General features: G+C 43.5%; 2 protein-coding genes across 4 annotated transcripts in view; one reads left to right on the top strand and one right to left on the bottom strand.

Annotated features, from left to right (window-relative positions):
* LOC124607393 (BTB/POZ domain-containing protein 1-like) overlaps positions 1-23159 on the bottom strand; it is a 461534-nt gene that overhangs the window by 64321 nt on the left and 374054 nt on the right. The window lies entirely within an intron of this gene.
* The window catches only part of LOC124607394, a 66154-nt gene continuing 44070 nt past the window's right edge, over positions 1076-23159 (top strand). The window contains exon 1 of the mRNA XM_047139716.1: positions 1076-1252. Coding sequence (XP_046995672.1) covers positions 1170-1252 — 83 coding nt within the window. The 5' untranslated portion in view covers positions 1076-1169. The remainder of the gene's footprint in view (positions 1253-23159) is intronic.

Below are 23159 nucleotides of genomic sequence, written 5' to 3' on the forward strand. Positions count from 1 at the left end.
AAAACGAATTGCAAAATGATTTAGGTAAGATATCTGTATGGTGCGAAAAGTGGCAGTTGACCCTGAATAAAGAAAAGTGTGAAGTAATTCACATGAGCACTAGAAGAAATTCGCTAAATTTCGATTACGCGATAAGTCACACAAATCTTTGACTGTAAATACAACTAAGTACTTAGAGATTACAATTACAAATAATCTAAATTGGAACGATCACATAGATAATGTTCTGGATAGAGCAAACCAAAGAGTGCGATTCATTGGCAGAACGCTTAGAAAGTGCAACAGGTCTGCTAAAGAGACTGATTACACCACGCTTGTCCGCAATATTCTGGAGTATTACTATGCGGTGTGGGATCCGCATCAGGTGGGACTGACGGATAACACCGAAAAAGTACAAAGAAGGGCGGCTCGTTCTGTAGTATCGCGAAATAGGGGAGATAGTGCCAGAGACATGATATGTGATTTGGAGTGGCAATCATTAAAACAAAGGCGTTTTTCGTTGCGACGGGATCTTCTCATGGAATTTCAATCACCAGTTTTCTCCTCCGATTGCGAAAACATTCTACTGGCGCCCACCTACATCATCACGATAAAATAAGAGAAACCAGGGCTAGCACAGAAAAATTAAAGTGCCCCTTTTTCCCGCGCGCCGTTGGAAAATGAAACGGTAGAGAGACAGCTGGAAGGTGGTTCACTGAACCCCCTGCCAGGCACTTCATTGTGTGTAGCAGAGAAATCACGTAGATGTAGATTTAGACTGGAAGCTGTTTTAAATGCCAACGGTGTATTTACACCGTTTTAGGCTCTGTAATCTGTTGTGTTTTTGTGTTTCCATGTTTTTGTCCATATCCTGTAATTGTCGGAAGCAACTATTTTGGTACGAAACAGCGCCCCTGGGAAAATGGTCGTGTTGTGGTTGCAGCTCTTGTTTATCAACAGAGCCCTGGACCGCCGCGAGACGGGCAGTCTGCGTGCAGCTGCGGTCGCCGACCTTGGGCTCCGGACCTGACGCGTTGCCCCCACCTTTCCTGCAGAGGCACGCCGTGTTTCCCGCATTAGTCGCACTATCCTCCGCCACCCGTCTGGAGGAGCGGAATATTCCCGCGGGACGCGTCACTGGAGGAACGTGAAAGCTGGAGTGGTCGAGAAAGAAAAGGAAGGAACAAGAAATGGGAACGGTGGAAAGTAACCGAGAGCCGGCGCCGACACGTCATCCGGGACAAGCAGATGTGGTGGGAGTCCATCCAAGCAGGTATGGTGGGAGTCGAGAGGAGTGAAGTGTGTTCGTCTTTGTTTCCAGCACGGGATTTTGCATGCTGTGTCTCCTTCTAAGCATCACGTGAGCGGCTACGTATGTTCGATCAGTTCTCCCTCTTGTGTGGCTTTCTACGCCTCGAAATGTTTTACTGCGTGTGTGAATGAGCACTGCAGGAATTGCGTATTACGGCTGCTTCACTGGCTACCTCGTAATGGATATTGGTAACATGGTGTGCGTGTGGACCGTAGATATGACTTCGAGTTCACTGTGCGTATTTCGTTTGTTCTGCCGAATTTAATGTAAAAGTGTATTCGCAAGACACAAGTAGGATGGAAATAGTCATCTGTCACTTGCAGGTACGTTTCATTGTTCATAAACATTGTTTTAGTTTCCGACACAACTTTCCTTTCGGGAAAAAAAGTATTAAAGTTTTTCATGGAAAGATCCGCAAAGCATCAAAGTTGCCATGTGCTACATCTCATAACACAAACCAATGAAAAATTATTTTTTTATTACTTTTTGCTAGGTAATAGCTCAATCTCAAGGTCGAATAGTGTCCACATATAACTTCAGTTTTTTCTATCGACTACAGTTTTCCCATAATATGACTTCGTTATGAATTATAAAAATTTGTAAAGGGTGTGTGATTGTAATGAAATCTTTTTTTTTCAATACGAACAAATATTTTAGAGCTCTTTATTAAACAGGAATTGTGTGTCCATTGGCTTCTAAGTCCTTTTCCTCTTCTGCCTAAAGCAGGCATAGGCAATCATTGATGACCTGCCAGCCCGATTCACGCGGGCTGCGTGACGCGACAGCAGCGGCCCTACCGCATAAAGTCCAAACTATGTATAGCGTTCGTGTCGTTAACGTTTACGGGGTAAAGCAGCGATATGGATGGCACCGTTTCCCCGACAGGCCACGCCAACAAATTATGTCTCAAAACAAGTGTTTCTGAGCACACCCCATTTTAAAACGATTATATTTATCTTCCCGTCAGGGCATTGTTTATTTACTTACGACGTTTCACAATAGTCGTCTTAAGAATTCCGTTACAAAATTTTGCAACACCGTTAGTGAAGAAACAATGTTCAAGTACACATAAATAAATATAAACATCTGAAGGCGAGGCATTTTGAAAGCCCATCGTGAAAAAAAGCCTATGAGTGTAACTACCTTTGCCGGCCGGAGTGGCCGTGCGGTTCTAGGCGCTACAGTCTGGAACCGAGCGACCGCTACGGTCGCAGGTTCGAATCCTGCCTCGGGCATGGGTGTGTGTAATATCCTTAGGTTAGTTAGGTTTAATTAGTTCTAAGTTCTAGGCGACTGATGACCTCAGAAGTTAAGTCGCATAGTACTCAGAGTAATTTGAACCATTTGTAACTAATTTTAGCTAAATCATTATAAATTACCTTAAGTTTCAACAACTGCACTTCTCTAAATGTCCACAACGGACAAGAATTATTTATTAATGTTATCACCAGAAAGAATAGAAACAAAATACGGCAGTGAGATAGATAGGCAATCCTCTGCGACAAGCAATAAGGAGTAACTTTGCGTTTGTTGGCGACATGCAGGTCATTTGAGTGTTTGAAATTTAGGGTGTTAATATCCATAAAAAATATTAAGAAGCGTGTTTTTAAATATTTGTCCAAAAATACTTCTGATGACTAACTGCACTGGCACAGGATGTTTCCGTACCGCTAAATAAATTAAGCTATCATTTCTTTGTTCGTTTTAAGAAGCTTAAATATCTTGAAATGGCATATGTCGGCTGTGTTCTACAGAAGACAAACTTAAAAATGCGAACAACAGCATGGGCAGTTGTCGGACTGATAGTACTCGCCCTCATATGCTCAGCACACACTGGTATTAATGAGAATATTTTGCTTGGCATTGATATTGTTCGCCAATACTTCTAGTATTGACAATAAGACAATATTCACTCTTAGACAGCCATTAGATTGATGTATTGATTATAACATTGCACGTCTGAGGGTCCCTTAACTTCCGTGTGACATGGCCGCTGGTTGCCCACCTAAAGCGTCCAATATAGCTAACGAAAACTTCTCGGGATTCTAGCTGGGGGCTGTGTTGAGATTGACGTTTGGACGACTCTCGCTCTCATCACGGGACCTGTGGTAGGAATCTAAGGCACCAGCCAGGTGTTGACCACCTAAACATTACTGCGGAACACCTGCATCTCTTAATGCCGTATTTCCTCTCCGTCGATGATGGAATTTTCTAGCAGGATAACTTTCAGTCTCACAAGGACAGAACCGTGCTACAGCAATTTGAGGAGCATGATAGTGAACTGCTGTTCATGTATTGTCCACCATATTCTTGCGATCTGGACCGGACGGAACACATCCATGCTACAAAGACGTTCTGTTATTAAAATCTTTTTCATATAGTAATTCACATTCGGCCGACAACTTCTCTTGATCTATTTCCTTCGAAAAGTAGATGCTCGATGGCTCTTCTATCTGAAGGTATCCAAAAAGCCCATGCACCTGCAAAATATGTTGTTGCTGTTCTAACCAGTGAACGACGGCAAATATGACATTAACTACTGATTAAGCACCATCTTCCGGAAAACCGCCGCTGTAGAACCAGAGGTGCTGAATTTTTTCTGCTTCGAGATGACGAAAATTTCACAAAGTTATATTATGTAATTTACTTACTCACGAAGATCTATTCAGTACTGGTAACAGCTACTAACTTTCACTGTAAGCCTCATTTCACTGTTCATTCAGTAAAATCAAATCAGATTTTGGCGCTGTTGCACTGAAACCCGTTGTTTACGTAAAGTGAAATTTTGCAGCTGATCGAAGGTGCTCATGTTGTTGTTGTTGTTGTTGTGGTCTTCAGTCCTGAGACTGGTTTGATGCAGCTCTCCATGCTACTCTATCCTGTGCAAGCTTCTTCATCTCCCAGTACCTACTGCAACCTACATCCTTCTGAATCTGCTTAGTGTATTCATCTCTTGGTCTCCCTCTACGATTTTTACCCTCCACGCTGCCCTCCAATGCTAAATTTGTGATCCCTTGATGCCTCAAAACATGTCCTACCAACCGATCCCTTCTTCTAGTCAAGTTGTGCCACAAACTTCTCTTCTCCCCAATCCTATTCAATACCTCCTCATTAATCCCCTCAGCATCACCCGATTTAATTTGACTACATTCCATTATCCTCGTTTTGCTTTTGTTGATGTTCATCTTATATCCTACGTTCAAGACACTGTCCATTCCATTCAACTGCTCTTCCAAGTCCTTTGCTGTCTCTGACAGAATTACAATGTCATCGGCGAACCTCAAACTTTTTACTTCTTCTCCATGAATTTTAATACCTACTCCGAATTTTTCATTTGTTTCCTTTACTGCTTGCTCAATATACAGATTGAATAACATCGGGGAGAGGCTACAACCCTGTCTCACTCCTTTCCCAACCACTGCTTCCCTTTCACGCGCCTCGACTCTTATAACTGCCATCTGGTTTCCGTACAAGGTGCTCATGGCGACGTTAAATCTACTGATGCCCTTTTAGGTTAGTATTTGTTTTCGTCTACCGAACATTCAGTTTGATTCCAGTAATGTTTTGTTTCTAGTAATAGTGTCAGAACGTTGATAAAGTAAAGCAGTCACAAATACACAGTTGACTTTTAGCAGTACAGCGCTGTATTATACACGGTACTATTCGATGTACTATGTCGATGCATTCTTCTGGCCTGTGAACTGACTTGTCTGTCCAGTTGCAAAGGAATCTATGATTTGAAGCTGAACACAATTAATTGCGATACACTGGTAGGAGTTAGGAATTCTGTAACTAAAATTTGAGACTCCTGTGACAGTGTAATAGATGAATATCGAAAGCGAATCAATAAATTGTTAACTTACAGCTTGTATATTGTATACCGAACAGATGGCGAAACCTGCAGTTGCCACTGTAGAAAGTTCCACGCTAGGTAGAAGGAGTTTGTGTGGGTTTGTACAACGAAACTGTGTCTAGATGACCGTATACCGTGCATAAATAACGCATGAAAGGATGGAACCTTGTTTGAAGGAGTCATATTTACAAAAGAATGTGAAGGTGCGTATGAAAGCGTGGACGGCTCATGATACGCAAACAGCAGCAGAGAAAATTTAAAGAATAGTACGTTGATATAAATGACTGAAAACAGACGCGCTAATCATCATTCAGAGACGTAATATATCGTTAACTGTACATCGTGTCTGTGCAACAATCTGATCTTGTCGGGGTTTCTAGTAGTGTGGCGGGTACAGAGGAGTTTCATTCTGTGTCTTGTACAATTTTGTGCTACCATGCTTGCCGTTCAAGGCACCTCGTTATTTCCTTGTTACCGAACATTATTTTAAGGTCCTTACTCTGGTTAAGTGTATTATTATTATTGTTATTGTATGATACTGCCATGTGTCAATTCAATACACAAGAACAGTTATGAAAACTCTTACACTATTCCATGCACAAAATGGACATGAAATCAACTAAACATTTTAATCTCGTATCGCTAAATTCGATTTGACGTTTAGATTTGCATAATGGCTTTAACTTTCTATATGAAGCCATTACCGGAAATAACACTTTTGCACTAAATGTCGCATTTGTTTTATTAGCAGTTGGTACCACTGCTTGAGCATAACTTAATTCTCACAGCATGGTTTCATCATACATGCACTCCATGTTTTCATCACGCAGTCAGTAGCATCGTTGTGAGATAGAGGTCTCCAGTTCTTAAGAATTGTTACAATAAAATGACCGGGTTTTGATAAATGTCGAAATGTAGAGCGAATTGTGTTGTGATGTACTCACATACGGCGGTCTACCACATATGTTTGTATTGACAGGTACGTATAACACATATAACAATGTTACTTAAATGTGTGAATAATGAATATAATGTGAGGTATATTTGCAGTGAAATGACTTCTGATTCAAGGAAGTACATTTCTTGTATTTTGTCGTAAGGTTGCGGACCAAAACAAGAAATGCGTAGCATGTATATGTTTTACTACGTGTTTGTCTAAACTTATGCACGAATGAATGGGAAAGGTCGTATGTAATTTGGTCTAGCTATGATTTGAAGGGAACCCACCAAACATGCTACTGACGAACATTTCTGTATCGTCGTCCCCCCTACGAGTAAAATGAGGCTCCACGTAGGAAAAAGCAACAGTTGTCACTAAAAATGCAGTTTTTACAATAATAGCTGGCATTCCACCCGCCAAATTGAGGACAAGAGCCGTGAGCTTGGTGAGCGCTTTCAAAAGTCTCTTTCATTGACAGAGTAGAGGTGTGGAGGGAGATTGAGATGCTGCCCTGTCAAGTATTTGGTGCTGGGTGGTGAAACGGGATGATGCTGCAACGCAGTACCAGAGGTGGGATACCAAGATGAACTCTTAAAATACTTCATACTTGCTTTATCTTTGCTTATGGAATGCAGAAAACAGATATTTTCTAAAGATGAGAGTCACTCAGTAAATTTAAGCTTCATTTTCGGGTTCTGAGCCCAAACATTATAAATGACTCGAATTCTGTTTTTTAACAACTTTTAACTCTTATAAACTTATAGAGTAATGTTATTAATATTCGACAATTAGGTAAAAGCATTTCCTGTATGTTTCTGAAATCATTCTGAGACGCGCAGATTTCAGTCATTGTCTGTTCGTCTGCATCAAACAGCATTTCCTTGAAATATAAGAGATTTCCGGATTACTGTACAAGTCTGCTGTTGCAGGTTTCTTCTGCAGCGATTCCATCACAGTGCAATTCTGCCGTTTAGTAAGTACTGCACAGTAGAAGCTGTTATAAAAGAAAGAAAGCCTGTACATTATTGTAGTTAGTTGCAGGATCAACCGTACCCAACTACTTTGCGAAGGACATTGTCAGCAATTTGCAGATGTCCCATTTGAACATGGCACCCATTTCACCAACATTTCATCGCCCACGAGTTTTCACGAAGGAAAACCAATTACTCTGAGCGAGACGTCGTACTGATCAACGCACTGGACATTTGCATTATGGGAGAATAAGAGTTCATACGACCGTCAGACTACCCAGAATTAGGTTTATCGTGATGTTCCGAAATTGCTAAAGGTGAATATCGGGAACGTTTTATTGAAAGGGCCACGGGCGGTTTTCTTTCTCATGCTTCACCAATAACAAAACGTGTTTCGCTTTTATGTCGTCGTCCTGCGGACTTTAATTCCAACCTATCTTTCCCTCCTTTCGAGTCGTACGGCATCAAACACACTACTAACTCCACTCGATGAAAGGGAGATTGCTTTCTTTCCCCATAAACTGTGTAGAAAGGTGAGAGCTATCTATTTAACATCTAGTGGTCGCTTGTCACTTCTCTGCGCAGAAACTGTGCGATCCTATTCCTGCTTCGATGACAGTGGAGTATTTCCAGGTGGAATCTCTTCCGTTGTCGCAACAGAACAGTGTTGTTCAGAGAGTGGTGGAGGTGTGGGGGGGATCAATGGAGCAGAGAGAGCATTGGTCACTGGGCTGTCCGCCGCGCTTCGGTGAGGTCAGGCGCAGCCAATGCTCATAGTTCACCGAAAATCACGGCTGCTAGTGACTTCATGCGGTTGACTTTCCATGGTTATAAGGGTTAGTCTGCATTTCTTGTGCCTTCCCTGTGTTGTTTCTAGCATTTGGTATACGAGGTTAAAATTATTGATTTTCTTGCTGTCTCTGCTGCGTAGAGATCAACCCAAAACCCATTAACTAAAGATGTATGGCAAAGAATGTCTCATGTTATTAAGGAGGGTGGAATTTGGGGTGCAAAAATCTGATATACAGACAACACACAAGGGAACACTGAAAAACTGACGACCGTGTAGGAATTCTGTAGCTCGAAGACCTTAACGGATTCCATTTGCATCTAAACTTCACGAAATTCTGGAAAGTACGTTACAAAGTTATAAGCAAAAATTTAATTAAGAGGCTTGTAGTCATCATTCGATCCTGTTTTGCGTACATGAGCGGTGAGAATACGCGAAGATTGAGCAAAAGTTACGATTAGCAAATACGGACTTCATCAAATCCCTAGCGTACTCCTGCTGCATAAGATAATGCCTGAAGTGACGTCAATAAATCATTGAGATTCCATGATTCAACGTAAATGCAAAGTCTACATTTGCATCTTCACTGCGCAAGCCATCTTTACGGTGTGTGTCGAAGAGTAGCTCTGGTAACACTATCATATCTCCCCCTTTGCTGTTCTGTTCGCGAATACTTGGAAGAGCGGCCATCGGTTAGCCTTCGTATGAGTTACCGTCATATTCGTTATGCGAGACAGGAAGTAATATGTTGTCTCAATCCTTGGAACATACACTTTCGCAATTTTAAGCGTAAATCCCTTCGTGATTCACAACATCTCTGTTGTTGAATATGCTACTGGAGTTTGTTAAGCATCTCTGTGTTGCTCTAGCGCTCGCTAAACGAAACTATGACGTAACACGCCGGTCTTCTTAGAATATGTTGTATTAACCCTGATTGGTAAGCGTTCAATATGACGAGAAATGTCCAAGAGTCGTTTAAACAACGACTTTGTAATCTACCTCTCTCGTGGCCGAATAACGTCATCTTAAGATTCTGTCTCTAGCATCTGCCTCTTCAATATTTATTTTTCTCTCCTCTTATCAATAAAGGCCCTCAGAACGTGCACTGAGGTGACAAAAGTTATGGGATAGCGACATGCACATATACAAATGGCGGTCGTATCACCTATAAAGGATATAAAAGGGCAGTCAGTTGGCGGAGCTATCATTCGTACTCAGGTGATCCACGTGAAAAGGATTCCGACGTGATTATGGCCGCACTATGGCAATTAACAAACTTTGAACGTAGACTGGTGGTTGGAGCTAGAGGCATGGGACATTCCATTTCGGGAATCGTTAGAGAATTCAACATTCTGAGATCCAAGGTGCCAAGAGTGTGCCGAGAGTACCAAATTTCAGGCATTCTCTCTCACCACGGACAACGCAGTGGTAGACAACCTTCATCTAACGATCGAGAGCAGCGGCGTTTGCGCAGAGTTTTCAGTTCTCACAGACAAGCAACACTGCACGAAATAACCGCATAAATCAATGTGGAACGTACAGCGAAAGTATCCATTAAGGCAGTGAGTCGAAATTTGGCGTTAATGGGTTGTGGAAGCAGACGACCAACGCCGTGCCTTTGCTAACAGCACGACATCGCCTGCAGCGCCTCTTCTGGGCTCGTGACCATATCGGTTGGACCCTGGACGACTGGAAAGGCGTGGCCTCGTCAGATAATGGTAGGGTTCGAGTGTGGTGCAGACCCCACGGAGCCATGGACAAAAATTTTCAAAAAGGCTCTGTGCAAGCTCATGGTAGCTCTACAGTGGTGTGGGCCGTGTTTACTTGAAATGCACTGTCCCCTCTGGTCCAACTGGACCGATCATGGACTGGAAACGGTCATGTTCGACTACTTGGAGACCATTTGCAGCCATTCATGGATTTAATGTTCCCAATCAACGATGTCATGTCACCAGGCCACAATTGTTCGTGATTTGTTTGAAGAACATCGTGGACCGATCGAGGAAATGATTTGACCACCCAGATTGCTCGAAATGAAACCCATTGAACATTTGTGAGGCATGATCGAGAGGTCAGTTCGTGCACAAAATCCTGCATCGACAACATTTTCGTAATTATGGACGGTCATAGAGGCAGCATGGCTCAGTATTTCTGCAGGGGATTTCGAACGACTTGTTGAGTCCAGCCACGTAGAGTTGCTGCAATACGCCGGAAAAACGGAGGTTCGACACGATGTTATGCGGGCTTCCATGACTTTTGTCATCTCACTGTATATTCTTAGATATTTTAGGGCAGTTACTGTTTTCAGTATCTTTCGATAGGTCACTGGACAGGTACTAGGCTACAAATCTAGAGGTGCAGGGTTTAAATTCCTGTCGGCTAGCAGTGCCACTTACATCTTTTTTTCACTTCTGGCAGTGTTATGTGAAAGGTCCCATGCTGCACAGCGGTTCAGAGTTCATATCAAACTGTTAGTGCCGGCCGGAGTGGCCGAACGGTTTTAGGCGCTACAGTCTGGAACCGCGCGACCGCAACGGTCGCAGGTTCGACTCCTGCCTCGGGCATGGATGTGCATGATGTCCTTAGGTTGCTTAGGTTTTAGTAGTTCTAAGTCCTAGGGGACTGATGACCTCATAAGTTAAGTCCCATAGTGCTCAGAGCCATTTGAATCATTTTAAAACTGTTAGTCCACCTAAAGCGGTTGGGTAAGTGAGTTTCCAAGTTGGAGGGAAACAAGGGCCTACCCCTTCTAACGGGACCTTGCTTAGTAAAGCACTACGATGTTCATGCCAGACTTTTTACTGTTTTGAATAGTTGATCACCAATCCTACTGGCTATCAGTAACGGTCTTTCCCTCTTATTTATGCACAATAGATTATATTTGTTTTACAGAGCGAAAAGCACAATATTGTCTATGTCCTTTTTCGGCTTACAAGGCCGGCACTAAACTTTAACCTGACAATCGCCGTCAAAGAGAGTACAATATTCGGGATGAACACTTATAGACTTCACACATCAGTAGCAAGATACGAACACAGAATAATGTTATCTTTGATAGTAATGTAGTTAAAAATGTTGGGGAGTAAATAAATATAAGGGGAGGAAAGAAGGTAAATAATGACACTAAACATCGAAAAAGCAGTGCTAATGTAACAATTTATAGTAATTTTATTTTACTGTAGTTATTAATTTAATTTAAATTGTAACATAGGCAGAAAATTTTCGACGTTTAGTGTCAATGTTTTTTGTTACCTTTATACTTATTTACTCAATTTTAGTATTTTTAATTACATTACCACGGCGCTGTCAAAAGCGACATTTACTCTGTGTTTGTATCTCACTTTCGATGTGTTCCTCGTTTTATGTTGTTCACCAATATTATACCCTCATTGACGCCAAGAGTTAAAGACAGATGATGGAGTGGTAAGCCGGACACCGGTTAACGGTATAAATTGATTCTGTGGAACATACACATTGCTCTGCTTTTATTTATAACTACGAAGTTCTGCCAAGAAGTGAAGGAAGATTCAAATAAGATGAAATTTGATTTATTTTTTATTGTATCCTCATTAGTGAAGAAAATATACTCATACTTCGGTTAATATTTTTAAATGCGGATGTATTCTACTTTCGGTGTCAGAGGCTCAAGTCAAGTAAACCTTATAGGAATCAGGTTGTGAAATAAATGTACCTGCCACGTTTTGCAGTTGATAACTATGAGAAAAGATACTACAAGCAGAAAGTACGAGAGCTTGCTGAAAAGTACGCCGAATTTTTACGCTGTTCCGAATATCGGTTGCCAAAGCTTTTAAAGAACTTTTTGAGAACTTCATTTTGACAGTGGTGAAACGGTGCAAGCAGTGGCGAGGTTGTGCCTCCGTCAACAAAGTCAAAAACTTTCTTTCTTTGTCATCAGTCCCTTCCTATCTCTTCTTCTTATCAGTGTTTTCGGTATATTCCTTTCCTCGTAGATTCAGCGAGTAACCTCCTCATTCCTTACGTTATCACTCCACCTAATTTTCAACGTTCTTCTGTAGCACCACACCTCACAATTCTTTGATTCTCTTCTGTTTCCATTTTCCGACAGTCATTTTATCAATACTGTAGAATACTATGCTCAAAACGTACATTCTCAGAAATCTCTCCCTCATACTGAGGACTTTGTTTGATACCAGTAGACTTAGCTGCTGGGCCAGGATTGCCCTTTTTGCCATTGCTAGTCTGCTTTTTATGTACCTGCTTCGTCCGTCGTGGGCTATTTTTCTGCCTAAGTAGCAGAATTCCTTAACTTAATGTGCTTCTGATTCTCATTCCTTACTTTCACCTTTCTTCGATTTGCGCTCAATTCCTATACTGTGCTCATTGAACTGCCCATTCCTTTCAACAGATCCTGTAATTCTTCTTCGCTTTCACTGAGGATAGCAATGTCTTCCGCGGATCTTATCACAGGTATCCTTTTATCTTGAATTTTAATCCAACTATTGAGCCTTTCTTTCACTTCCATCGTTGTTTCTTCGATGTATAGATCGAACAGTAGGGGAGAAATACTACATTCCTGCTTTACATCCTTTTTAATCCGAGCACTTCGTTCTTGGTCTTTCACTCTAATTTTACCCTCTTGGCTTGGTACATGTTGTGTATTAGCCGTCATACCCCTATTTCCGTCAGAATTTCGAACGTCTTTGATCATCTGACATTGTGGAACGCTTTTTCCATGTCCCCAGATCTTATAAATGTGTCCTGATTTTTCTTTAATTTGGCTTCCATTCTCAACCGCAACGTCAATACAGCCTGTCTGGTGCTTTTAGCTTTTCTAAAGTTAAACTGTTTGTCATCTAATAGGTACTCAGTTTCCTTTTCCATTCTTCTGTATATTATTCTTGACAGCAACTTGGATGCATGTGCTGATGAAGTGACTGTGCAATAACTCTCGCACTTGTCAGCTCTTTCAATCTTCGGAATTTTGTGGATAATGTTTTCCCGAGAGCCTTATTGTAAACACCAACGTGAATAGTTGTTTTGTTGCCTCCTCACCAATGATTTTAAAAATTCCGATGGAATGTTGTCTACCCCTTTTGCCTTATTTGGTCTTAAATCTTCTACAGCTCTTTTAAATTTTGACTCTAGTATTGGATCCCATATCTCCTCCCTTCTTCTATCACGTCATCAGACATGTCCTCCCCCCTCCCCCCATAGAGACCTTCGATGTACTTTTTCTACCTGTCAGCTCTCTCCTCTGAATTTATTTAACGAAGCTTGTTTAACTTTTTCTACATCCTGAGTCGGTCTTTCCGACAATCATTTCTTTTTCGATTTATTCACTTTTTCCATGCAGCCATTTTGAGTTAGCTTCCTAGAACATCCCATTTATTTCATTCCTACGTGACTAGGATTTCTGTATTCCTGAATTTCCTTGAATATTCTATAGTAACGATAGCAAACAAACTAGTCTCTCGCTGGGAGAAACGGGTTCGTCGCCAGGATTACTATGTTGAGAAATAAATACGTAGAAATTAAGAATAAAGATGTGAATGTTAGTAAAATTTATTTTATGTAAAAAGCTTTAGAAGTGTTCAATTAAAAAATCCGAAGGCATTACTTTTCATCACGCCCTCGTAGCCACTTCGGTAGCGGAATACGTATGACACGCAATTGTGGGTTGTTTAAGTTAGAGAGCTACGTGCCTAGTAACTGGATAGACGATTGAAAAGACCCACCATAGTTTAATAAAAAATTTCGTAAGATGCTGGGGACGCAGAGGCTGTGCACTCTAGGTTCAAAAAAGGTCGCACAAATGACGACAAGCGAAGGTTAGTAGAGATTCGCGTGTCTGTGAAAAGATCTATGCGCGATGCATACAACTACCACACCGTAGCAAAAGATCTGTCAGAGAACACGAGAAAATTCTAGTCGTACGTAAAATCGCTAAGTGGGTCTAAGGCTTCCATTCAGACCCTTGTTTACCAGTATGGTGTGGCAGTTGAAGATAGCAAAACGAAAGCCGAAGGTTTAAATTTTACGTTCAAGAAATCGTTCACACAGGAGATTTGTACGAACACACCGTCATTTGATCACCGGACAGATTCCCGCATGGACGACCTAGTAATAAGTGTCCCTGGCGTAGAGGAACAACAGAAAGGTTTGAAGTAAATAAATAACCAGGTCGGAATGGAATCCCAGTTCTGTATTACAAATAGTACTCTACGGCATTGGCCCCTTGCTAGCTTGCTTTTATCGTGAATCTCATGCCCAGCACGAAGCCTCAAGAAACTGGAAAAAGGCGCAGGTGACTCCAATACATAAGAAGGATAAAAGAACGGACCCGCAAAATTACAGTCCAATATTCCTGACTTCTGTTTGCTGCAGAATCCTTGAACATGTTCTCAGATCGAATATATGAAATTTTCTTGAAATTTAGAAGCTTATGTCCACGAATTACCTTAGCTTTAGAAAGCATCGCTCATGCAAAACTCAGCTTGCCCTTTTCTCTTAATTCTGTGAACTATGGATAATAATAATGTCGTGTGACAATGGCCTCCCGTCGGGTATACCGCTCGCCTGGTGCAAGCCTTTCGATTTGACGCCACTTCGGCGACTTGCGCGTCGATGGGGATGAAATGACGATGATTAGGACAACACAACACCCAGTCCTTGAGCGGAGATAACCCCGACCCAGCCGGGAATCGAACCCGGGCCCTTAGGATTGACAGTCTGTCGCGCTGACCACTCAGCTACCGGGGGCGGACTGAACTACGGATGAAGGGCAGTAGCAGATTCCATATTCCTAGATTCCCGGGAAGCATTTGGCACTACGCCCCATTGCAGGCTGTTAGCGAAGGTACGAGTGTATGTAATAAGTTCAGAGATATGTGACTGACTCGAAGACTTATTAAATAATAGAACCCAGTAGGTTGTTCTCGACGGTGAGTGTTCATCAGAGACAAGGGTATCGTCAGGAGTGCCTCAGGGAAGTGTGATAGGACCGCTGTTGTTCTCTGTATGCATAAATGCTGTATGCTGGGTGTACGGTAAGGTGTCGAAGTTGAGTGGCTGCAGAAAGATACAAGTTGGTGTGATGAATGGCAGCTAGTCCTAAATGTGGAAAAATCTAAGGTAATGCGGATAGGTAGAAAGATAAAGCTCACAGCATTACTAGTATCCTGCTTGACAGGGTCAAGTCCTTTAAATATGTGGGGGTAACATTGCAAAGAGATATGAGATGGAACGAACATGTGAGAACTGTGGTAGGGAAGGCGAATGGTCGACTTCGGCTCACTGGGAGAATTTTAGGAGAGCGTGGTTCGCCTGTAAAGGAGACCGCATATAGGTCACTGACGCAACCCATTCTTGAATACTACTCGAGTGTTTGGGATCCGTACCAGGTCGGATTGAAGGAAGATATCGAGGCAATTCAGAGGCGGGCTGCTAGATTTGTTAACGGTAAGTAATGCGTAAGTGCCACGGAGATGCTTCAGGAACACTACTGAGAAAATTTAGAGAACCGGCATTTGAAGTTGACTACCTAACGATTCTGATGCGGCCAACATACACTGTGCGTAAGGACCACGAAGATAAGACACGAAAAATCAGGGCTCGTAAGGAGGCATATATACAGTCATTTGCGAGCGGAACAATAAAGGAAATGATTGCTAGTGGCACAGTGTGCCCTCCGGGACGCACAGTGTGGTGGCTTACGGAGTAACTTGTAGATGTAGATCCGGCGACGTTGTTGGCCAAGGTAGGGTTTGGCAAGCCCGAAGACAAGCAGCAGAAACTCTCGCGTTGTGCTGGGGAGCATTATCTTGCTAAAATGTAAGCCCAGGATGGCTTGCCAAGAAGGGCAACAAAACAGGTCGTCGACGCACCGCTGTACTTTAAGGATGCCGCGGAAGACAAGCAAAGGGGTCCTGCTATGAACTGAAATGGCGGAATGGGTGATTTGAGTGAGTTGTTAACATAGGTTTAGTATAATTCTCTAGAATATAAAGCTCTTAAAATTGAGAAAACGTAAGCTTGAATTATAGCTACTGCTGATTCTAGGATTAATAGAAGTATTTGTCCAATAATTAGTAGTGAAATTAAATTTATTGCTATAGATGGTCCCGTATTTCCAAATAATGGCCGGCGACATTCAGGCTGGAAGACCACCGCTGTTGGGGCGTCTATAGACACGTCTTCTCTGGTCATTGAGACTCAATTCGAAGCGGGACTCACCACTGAAGACAATTTTTTCTCTTGTCAATGAGATTCCATGTCGAATGTGCCCGGCGCCACTGCAAAGAGGCTTGTTGGCATACAGAGGCAATGGTACTCGGTGCAAGCGGCGCCGTAAACTCAGCTCCCTTTCTGTGAGGTGCCTATTAATGGTCCTTGTGGTTACTTGAGCTTCAGTTGCACGTCGGATCAATGGTAATGATGAATCCGGGTCTCTGAGTGCCTCTCTGGCGACTGCTCGGTGCTCTCGCTCTGTCGTTTCTCTGGGTCGATCGTTTTCTTCTTGTTGCCGTGTTCGGCCATCGCACACCTGTTCCTGCCACACTGTCGAATAGAGGCATCGCTTCTATTTAAATGCCGAGCAATTCGCCAGTTACTGCGTCCGGCTTCTTTCAGCCCAACTTCACGTTCTCTGTAAAACTGTGACATCTGCATATATTGTTCACGTGCCTTTACGAAGCATAATTACTGTCCAACTAAGTACGCGAAATTCACAAACAGTTTATGCCCTGTATCGACATGTCCCCTGTTTACTATCCTTGCCAGTTGAGCTGTGAAATTGCGCTGCAGCGTCACATATTGGTCCAAATATACAAATTTGTGTGAATTTCTAAGGGACCAAACTGCTTAGGTCATCGGTCCCTAGACTTTCATACTACTTAAACTAACTTATGCTAAGAACAACACGCACACCCATGCCCGAGGGAGGACTCGAACCTCCGGCGGGAGGGAACGCGCAGTCAGTGACATGGCGCCTCTAACCGCGCGGCCATATTGGTCCATGGGCCATTGAAGTTTACAATTTTGCATTTTCCACCGATACCTTATGAATATTAGTTTGTCACCAATTTGCAACATTGGTCCGTAGTGCTTTTTTTTATTGTCTTATAGTGCATATCAGAAATACAAAATGTCAATACCGTAACAGATAACGGCATGAACGTCCTTGCTATGAACCCAATACTAGTCACACATGCTAGGAACAGCAATAGCACACAAGAAAATTTTAAATTAACGGTGCCAGTCTGGTCGCTCTGAATCTCATGGACGAACAAAGCGAGCAGGATTTCATAAGACTTTTGTAGATGAGATTTACGGATGCTTCACAAGATTTTTGTGGGTGAGATTTACCACCGCTGTTCGGGGCGTCTCCAGACACGTCTTCGCTGGTCATCGAGGCTCAGTTCGAAGCGGGACTCATCACAGAAGACCCCTACCGTGCATGAGATTTACGTTCCCTAGAAATGCACAAGCATCAAAAATATTTAGTACACTACTGGCCATTAAAATTGCTACACCACGAAGATGTAGTGCTACAGACGCGAAATTTAACCGACAGGAAGAAGATGCTGTGATATGCAAATGATCAACTTTTCAGAGCATTCACACAAGGCTGGCGGTGGTGGCGACACCTACAACGTGCTGACATGAGGGAAGTTTCCAACCGATTTCTCATACACAAACAGCAGTTGACCGGCGTTGCCTGGTGAAACGTTCTTGTCATGCCTCGTGTAAGGAGGAGAAATGCGTACCACGTTTCCGACTTTGATAAAGGTCGGATTGTAGCCTATCACGATTGCGGTTTATCGTATCGCGACACTGCTGCTCGCGTTAGTCGAGATCCAATGACTGTTAGCAGAATATGGAATTGTGGGTTCAGGAGGGTAATACGGGACACCGTGCTGGATCCCAACGGCCTCGTATCACTAGCAGTCGAGATGACACGCATCTTATCCGCGTGGCGTGAGTCAACAGATGGGGACGTTTGCAAGACAACAACCATATGCACGAACAGTTCGACGACGTTTGCAGCAGCATGGACTATCAGCTCGGAGACATGGCTCCGGTTACCCTTGACGCTGCATCACAGACAGGAGCGCCTGCGATGGTGTACTCAACGACGAACCTGGGTGCACGAATGGCAAAACGTCATTTTTTCGGATGAATCCAGGTTATGTTTACAGCATCATGATGGTCGCATCCGTGTTTGGCGACATCGCGGTGAACGGACATTGGAAGCGTGTATTCGTCATCGCCATACTGGCGTATCACCCGGAGTGATGGTATGGGGTGACATTGGTTACACGTCTCGGTCACATCTTGTTCGCATTGACGGCACTTTGAACAGTGGACGTTACATTTCAGATGTGTTACGACCCGTGGCTCTACCCTTCATTCGATCCCTGCGAAACCCTACATTTCAGCAAGATAATGCACGACCGCATGTTGCAGGTCCTGTGCGGGCCTTTATGGTTGCAGAAAATGTTCGATTGCTGCCCTGGCCAGCACATTCTCCAGATCTCTCACCAATTGAAAACGTCTGGTCAATGGTGGCCGAGCAACTGGCTCGTCACAATAAGCTAGTCACTACTCTTGACGAACTGTGGTATCGTGTTGAAGCTGCATGGGCAGCTGTACCTGTATACGCCATCCAAGCTCTGTTTGACTCAATGCCCAGGCGTATCAAGGCCGTTATTACGGCCAGAGGTGGTTGTTCTGGATACTGTTTTCTCAGGATCTATGCACCCAAATTGCGCGAAAATGTAATCACATGTCAGTTCTAGTATAATATATTTGTCCAATGAATACCCATTTATCATCTGCATTTCTTCTTGGTGTAGCAATTTTAATGGCCAGTAGTGTAATTCTACAAGTTTGACATCAGTAAAATAAGTCGACGGTAGCGTGCATCTGTCCGACAACCTGTGCCGTTTTATGGTCGCTTGGCGTATAAATACTCGTACTATGATAGCGCAGAATACAAAATTACACTAATAAATCACCTTAAACAGCCTAAACAAGACAATCAAGAACGGCGAAACCCATCACTCCTTCTCTTTTCGAAGGCGGTGGTTGTGTCTTTGCAGAAATGGTGTGCAAATTCAATTGGTCGGCGTTGGAAAAACCCGGAGCCTCAAATAGTTGCGAATGGGAAAATGTAAAGAACAGAGGGCAGTTTTTATAAGCGTTCCCTTTAGAATACAGTCGCACCAAGGCGTCAGTCTTAGTTTTCCTGAAACGGCGAGTGCAGGAGTGCGGTGAGCGAGTCGCGACAGTGGCAGCAGCGCAACGACCGGGGCGCTAAGTTGGCTCACGTGCGGGCCCGCGTTTCCTTGGAAGTTCAGCTGCCGCCGCCGCCACTGTCACGACCTTCCCGGCACGGCCAGGCCTTCGCCTTGCTGGGGTGCTCGATACGTGCTCGGGCTGTTAATGAGCCCGTTTTAGCACTCGTGGCAAAGCTTCGACGGCTACAGAAACTCCAGTATGATATAAAATGTTTGACGGCATACGCAAACAGAGCGTCACACGGGACAACAAAATTCTCGACATACGTTCGCCGCACGTTCATTCTTTCTGATAACCGAGACTTCGCAAAGTGATTGCTTGAGAACGATAAATTACATTACCTGACCAAAAAGAAAAAAAGAAAAAGAAAGGAAGAAGGAAATTATTTTTTTAAAATGCGAACATTTTAGGTTAGGCTTTACCGTGACTGTTATTGACATTAAATGAAACAACATGTTTACTGTTACCAGTTACTGTTTATTTATCTCCACGACGCGTTTCAAAGGTTTAAACCTCCATCATCAGGTGGATTTACATTTGTTAATATGATATTTGTGTGTGTGTTGTGTTACGATTTTTTGGAGTAACTTGTCGCATTGTCTCCAGTGGTCACGTATACGACGGTATACATGTGATGTGTTGCGACTGTGAAAGGACCCTGTGGCCACTGGAGACAGTGCCCCAACTTCCTACAAAAAATCGTAACGCAACACACACACAAATGTCATACTAACTAATGTAAATCCACCTGATGAAGGAGGTTTAAACCTTTGAAACGCGCCGTGGAGGTAAATAAACAGTAACTGGTAACAGTAAACTTGTTGTTTCATTTAAAGAAGGAAACTAAGTGAAACTTCACGGGTTGAGAAATTATATGACGCCATTTCTGTGATTACAGAGCAGAGTCAACTTTACACAGAAATTGTCAGTGTGAGACCACTTAGCAGTATGGCGTTGTACCCTCTCCTGACCTGGATGCATGTACCGGTTCAGCTGGGGAGTAGGTCTCATAGCCGTTGTGTCCTACCCTGCGGCTAGCTGGCCCTGAACTGTTGCAACAGGTCTTTGATATACCAGATACTTGCACTGGATCAGAGTTGACGTCCGAGCTGGACTCACAGATGTTGTGTTGGTGACAGATCTGGGGATCTTCCTGCCCACGGGAGTACTTCATCATCACGCAGACAGGTCATAGAGACAAAAGTCATGTGTGGACGAACATTGTCCTATTGAAAAATGTCACCACGATACTGTCGCATGAGAGCTATCACATGAGAATGTAGGATGTCCGTGACGAACCACGGTGCCGTCAGAGTCTCATCAATCACTGACAGCCATGACCTGAAGTTACACCCAGTGAGTCACCACAACACCATGGTTCCAGGAGTAACATCACTGTGCCTCTCCAAAAGAGTGCAAGAGTGAGACCTCTCACTAGGTCGTCTCGGCACTCGCCTCCGGTGGTCACCCAGGATAGCGCAGAACCGAAATTCATCCCTGAACACAATGCAACGCCGTTCATCTGCAGTCCATACTCCCCAAAAACGATATCATGCGAAACGCAGACGTCCGTGTTGTGTTGATAATGACGGAGTATGCGTAGGACGGTAACTGCCTAGTCCAACTGCTGCTAGCACCAGACCAATGATGCGAGAAGGCACAGAATAGTATTGTAACAAGGCCGGTCCCATTCCAAAATACCATTATCCATGATGGCGGCCTTGACGTCAGAGACATTATGAACTGTTTTGATAACACCGCAACCATTCCAAAGCATCGTTATTCGACAACAACAAGGTCGCACGCAGTGTATCCGGCACGTGTTGCCTCTCTAGTCTTTATTACCGTAGCGGGGTGTGAGAGAGAGAGAGACTAAGCGCCATCTCTCTCTATGTCACAACCCCGCGCATACATACACGCGCTAGCCAGGACCTATATAAATCAATGCACGCCCTACCCCACTCTCACACTGCTCGTATACTTCATTCATCCAATACTTGTCACGTCTTCGTAATTAAACGTGTAAAAATGAAACGATTACGAACCGCCAGTGAGAGCAGCAGCAGCAGCAGCAGCAAACGTGCTCATGTGGACGAAGTTCCATTCCCTGGTAAGTACATTTTCAGTATTCTGATATCTACACCCTTTAACTCTGTGTATGAGTGCTACATATCTTTTATAATGCTCTCTATAAAGATCGCTCCTCCACTTGTTCTGTGTGTGTTCCGGCTTACGTTTTTTACCCTTTTGAATCTCTCTCTCTATAAAAATTGCTTAAAAAAATGGTTCAAATGGCTCTGAGCACTATGGGACTCAACTGCTGAGGTCATTAGTCCCCTAGAACTTAGAACTAGTTAAACCTAACTAACCTAAGGACATCACAAACATCCATGCCCGAGGCAGGATTCGAACCTGCGACCGTAGCGGTCTTGCGGTTCCAGACTGCAGCGCCTTTAACCGCACGGCCACTTCGGCCGGCCTAAAAATTGCTTATCCACGCCCTTTTTTTTTTACCTCTAACTTGGATGTCTGAATCTTTTATTTTAAGTGTTACATTTGTTTTGTACTGCTCTCTATAAATATTGTTCATCCACGTGTTGTATGTTACGCGTTATACCCGTTTTCGATCTCTCTCTGTAAAGTTTACTAAGTCTTTTAACGGATTCTATGTTTGTGTATGTATGTTTAGTCTTATATCCGTTTTGGCCATCTCTATGTAAAGAATGACTTTCCACATGTTGTATGTGTTATAATTAATTTACCGTATCCGCTATAAAGATAGAGCTTCCACGTGTTGTGTATCTGTTATATTCGTTGTGCAGTGCTCTTTGTAAATATTTCATTTCTTTCCTTTTCTTTTTTAAATTTGCTGGTCCGCTTATTTCTCTATCACTTAACTGAAAGCACACTTCCCTTTCCATATGCGATATTATATTCAGTCTTCTCCATCTTTCTAGATTTCTTCCAGCAAATCATGGCTGATCTAGACAATCAGATCGAGATGGAAAGGGCTCAAGCGCAGCTCGAATGTAAGTACATTTATAATACAATCATACTTCTTAAACTTAAATAATTTCATCTAATATATACCCGTTTCCTGATTGTATACATTTAGTCCTCATAAGCCTGTCTTTTCTTTGTAGATGCGCCTAATTCAGCATTCGGTTCTACCGCCCAAAACGTTCAAGGAGGCGGCGGTAGCGTTCAAACGGCGTCCGCCACACAGGACACTCAGTCTTTAGAGGAGGAGGAGGAGACCAACCTGCCTGACCCGTTTGAGGAGGAGATCAACCTACCTGAGTGGTTTGAGGATCTACTTGATTTTGGCAATGAGTTGCTCAAACCATGGAGTCAGAGCGGAGAAGGTGAATAATTTTGAACATTAACATTCCTTCACATAACCACCATTATCTACTCTTATTGTTATTATTTATCGCTCTTTTAAATATAAATCACTAAATTAATTTTTTTCCTTATTTATCTTACAGGTATATCACACGGCGTAGGCCGTGTTCCTAGAGCGGTGGTTGCGTGGGCGGGATTCGGGCGCACCGAACCGCAAAGACACGCCGCGCCTTGCGTAGCCCCTATAAGGGCTTCGCGGGAGGCGGATGCAGAACACGCGCCAGCTCCTCCCCCAGCGCTGTCGCAACCGTTTGGCTGCGAAAAACAACAACACCGAGCCCCCACGCCACCGGCAGGTAGAGGCAGCAGCGCAGCCCGTCCGCCGTCGCCACAGCCTGGCCCTTCAAACCGGCTGTCACCCCCTCCTCCTCTAGAAGCAGCAGCTCGCCGCCGCCGCCCACGCAAGGTATACGTTCCGAGACGTATACCTCTCCCCGCAAATGATGATGATTACGATCACCCATCACCAGCCCATTCATCTATCGGGTGGACTCCTAGTTGTAGCAACAGTAATAACAGTAATTTCCTTATGGCTAGCGGTAGTTCTCTCCCCCGTCCTATCGATAACGAATTCGATCAGAATAACGGCGTAATGACTCCCTTAGAATACTCAGCAGTTGCTAGAGCGT

Source organism: Schistocerca americana, chromosome 3, assembly GCF_021461395.2.
Source record: "Schistocerca americana isolate TAMUIC-IGC-003095 chromosome 3, iqSchAmer2.1, whole genome shotgun sequence".
Classification (NCBI taxonomy): domain Eukaryota; kingdom Metazoa; phylum Arthropoda; class Insecta; order Orthoptera; family Acrididae; genus Schistocerca; species Schistocerca americana.